The sequence below is a fragment of the Elephantulus edwardii genome, unplaced genomic scaffold, assembly GCF_000299155.1.
Source record: "Elephantulus edwardii isolate Elephantulus edwardi_28Jun2011 unplaced genomic scaffold, EleEdw1.0 scaffold00077, whole genome shotgun sequence".
NCBI lineage: Eukaryota > Metazoa > Chordata > Mammalia > Macroscelidea > Macroscelididae > Elephantulus > Elephantulus edwardii.
Window position 1 is genome coordinate 8,528,863 of NW_006399827.1, and position 3,236 is coordinate 8,532,098.

The following is a 3,236-nucleotide window of genomic DNA, read 5'->3' on the forward strand; positions in this document are numbered from 1 at the left end:
ATGATATCTCCTCGTTGTTTTAATTTGCATCTCTCTTAGAGCTAGGGATTTTGAACATTTCTTCATGTGTTTGTTGGCCATCTGAATGTCTTCTTTGGTGAAGTGTCTGTTCTTATCCTGTGCCCATTTTCCTATTGGATTATTCAGCTTTATCTTGTTGTGGTGCACACGGACTCTATTGTCCTAAGAGTCAAAACTCCACATAATCCCCTCAGTCCATTCCAAGCACAGCCTGAGAGCATGAATGCCAAAATGTCCACCTGTGTACACACACGTAGATCTGCACATTCACACACACAAAATGCATACACACATCTGTACACACACCTGCACACAGACTCCAGGCATCAAGATACAAATGTTCAAAAGTGGACAGAGATTTACAGACCAGGTTTCCTTTGAGACCAGCCTATGCTGGATGACCACATTCCAAGCTTTTCCATTTAAGCCTCATCTGTAAAATAGAAACCACATCCTTAACTCAAAAGAGCTGCCACGAAAGTCAAGGTCGTCTGTAGAGACCACATCACTCAACTCAAAAGAGCTGCCATGGGAAATTGAAAAAAAAAAAAGCTGCCATGAAAGTCAAGGCTGTGGCTGCGAGTAGGTTTTGAAAGCTGGTAAGAAAGCTCTTGGGCTGCCTCCACTCAATGTGCTAGAAAGGGAGGAGGGAAAGGAACCCTGCTAGGGCAGTGGATAATCGCTCTGCCGCTAACCAGAAGGTAGGCAGTTCAAACCCACCAGCCCCTCTGTAAGATAAAGCTGCAGCAGTTTTATAAAGATTATTTGTGCTACAGGACAGAGAACTGCCTCATAGGGTTTCCCAGACTGCAAATCTCCAGAGAGAGAGCTCTGGTGGCTTCGTAGTTAGGAGCTGCACTGCCAACCCAAAGGCATGTAGTTCAAATCCACCAGCTACTCTGCTGGAGAAAAGTGGGCAATCTCCCCCTAGTGGAATTGACTGCCTCTGAAAACCCACTAGAGGGTCAGCTATGAGTCAGTCACGATTGGACGGCACACAACAACAACAACAACAACACTATTTACAGGCAGCTCTGCCTGTGCAATGTAGTCTATAAGAAGTCAGCCCCCTAGTGGTTCGAATCTGAAGGAGAAAGACGGGCAATCTCCTCCCATGAGATTTATAGCCTCTGAAAACCCATTGGTAGGTCAGCTGTAAGTTCTTTCTGACTTTACCACGAATTTCGAGTTATTTGGAAGCTTAATGGAAACAGCCTGCTGCATTTCACTTCCACAGAGCGGCTTGTGGTTTTGAAGCCCCTTCACCAGCACCACTCCACTGCACCACCACGGACGGGCCTCCACAAAGATCACACGTTGGAAACCCCATGGGACAATTCCACTCTGTCCTGCAGGGTGACTATGAGTCAGAATCCACTGAGGCGGCAAGGGAGTGTTTGGACCTGGGAATCCCTTCTAGGCGCCTGTTTCAAGAGCGGAGTGCTGAGGTTGGAGAGGAGAGTCCTCCGCTCTCAGACCTGTGGCCAGGTGACTGACTCTTGCCCAGGGAAAGCAGGCGACGCCCTCTCCAGAAGCGCAGGCCCTGCAGAGCCAGCCTTAGAGAGCACCTGGATGAGCAGAGGCCTCTGAACAGGTGTAAGGGGTGGGGACCCGAGGCCCAGCCCACGGGGCCTGCGCGAAGGATCCACCAGGACCGGCGCTAAAGTGGAAATACCATTCTGCATCCTGCACTTGCTTCCAAGACAGGACCGGAGGCGAGAGGGACATCTCCGGTTCAGGGGTGCTATCCATGGCGCCCACGAAAAGCCCTGCACCTGGTTTCCCAGGCTACTCCATGCGCTGAGGGACGGCAGGTCAAGGCACATCCCAGAGGCTGTGTGGGCTCCGGGAGCGCAACCTGACCCCCTCCAGGCGCCTCTGCGCCCCAGCCTCGGCATCCCGGGCCGTTTCAGGGGGCTCCGCGAGGTGAGCGCCTGCTGTCCCGGGCACTGTCCGGCCTCCGCGGGAAGGCAGGCGGCCGGACCATACGGCCCCCAGCTTTCCCAGCCCCAGAGCCCCGCTCCTTACCCAGAACTTGGAGCCGCACAGGGCGTCCATGGGGCCGAGGCGCGGTGGCGAGGAAGGCGTGCGCGCGCGGGCGCCAGTCGGCGGGGCAGCTCCGAACTCGAGGAGCCGCCTCCGCCCTGCGCTCCGCCCCGGCCCGGCCCTCTGAACCCTACCCCCACGTCTGGAGCTGGCTGGTCCCGCAGGTTGCGACAGCCAGCATCTCCACCTAACCGTGGCGCTGGCGCGAGGGACTTTGGATGAGGGTGGGAGTGTCGCTGACACAGTAGACAACCCTTTCGCTGGGGAGACATTCCTACGCAAATAGGGCCCCCAACAGAGGCTGCGTGCAAATGGGGAAGGTGGGGGAGACACACTCCTGCTCCCGTCTCTGATTTGGTACGATTCTTCCGGGGCTCTCTGTGTCGCCAGTCTCTGAAACGCCCCCAGAAGGTCACCTATGAGGATCGGTTTTAACTCAAAGACAATGAGGTGTGTTTTTTTTTTTTTTTAAGGTTTTGTGCCTCAGTTTTCCTGTCTGTAAAATAGGGAGAGTCATAGGACCGACTTCAAAGGATCCAATGAGGAAGGCATATAAAGGAACGCAAAGTATCAGTTGATACTGTCTGGCAGAATCTCATATTAGCACCTTCATTTTTTGACACTTTCTCCCTTTACCAAAACTTTACTTCGTCCCCACCTGTAGGATCCGTGCAAGTTCACCTGTGTGGCCCTTCCCTGACACTTGTTCACACGAAGTGTTTCCTTCGCAGCTGGTGTGGGAGGGCGGGAGGCAGCAAGCTGGTCCGGGAGCCCCTCCTGTCTCTCTAAGCCTGCAGGAATGCACCAGAAGGGTGAGTCTCTCCCTATCACAGCAGGGATGTGAGTGAGCCTGGGCTGGGGCCCATGGGGCTGGTGCACAAGGCTATTCCTTCTCACCTCCCCAGTAGCTGGACCAGAGCTCCTCCCCCCAGCACTGGGCAGACACCCACACCCCCACCTCCAGCCTTCTCTGTCTGCTCCCTTCCCTTCCCTTCACTCACCTTCCTATATCTGGGCAAAAGCTTGCAGAGATTTTGCACCCTTGTTACAGTGTGCCTTGGGTTATATTTAGTTGTGAAGAGTCTGTCTTCTCTGCCAGTCTGAGGTCCCAAGGGCAGGGAATGACTGAGTCACCTCGACTCGCCCCTCCATGCCTCAGGGCAGTAACT

At 54.2% G+C, this 3,236-nt stretch overlaps 1 protein-coding gene across 1 annotated transcript in view; it reads right to left on the bottom strand.

Annotated features, from left to right (window-relative positions):
- The window catches only part of ABCC3 (ATP-binding cassette, sub-family C (CFTR/MRP), member 3), a 67,663-nt gene extending 65,584 nt beyond the window's left edge, over positions 1–2,079 (bottom strand). The window contains exon 1 of the mRNA XM_006889461.1: positions 1,885–2,079. Coding sequence (XP_006889523.1) covers positions 1,885–2,079 — 195 coding nt within the window. The remainder of the gene's footprint in view (positions 1–1,884) is intronic.
- Positions 2,080–3,236: the final 1,157 nt, after the last annotated feature.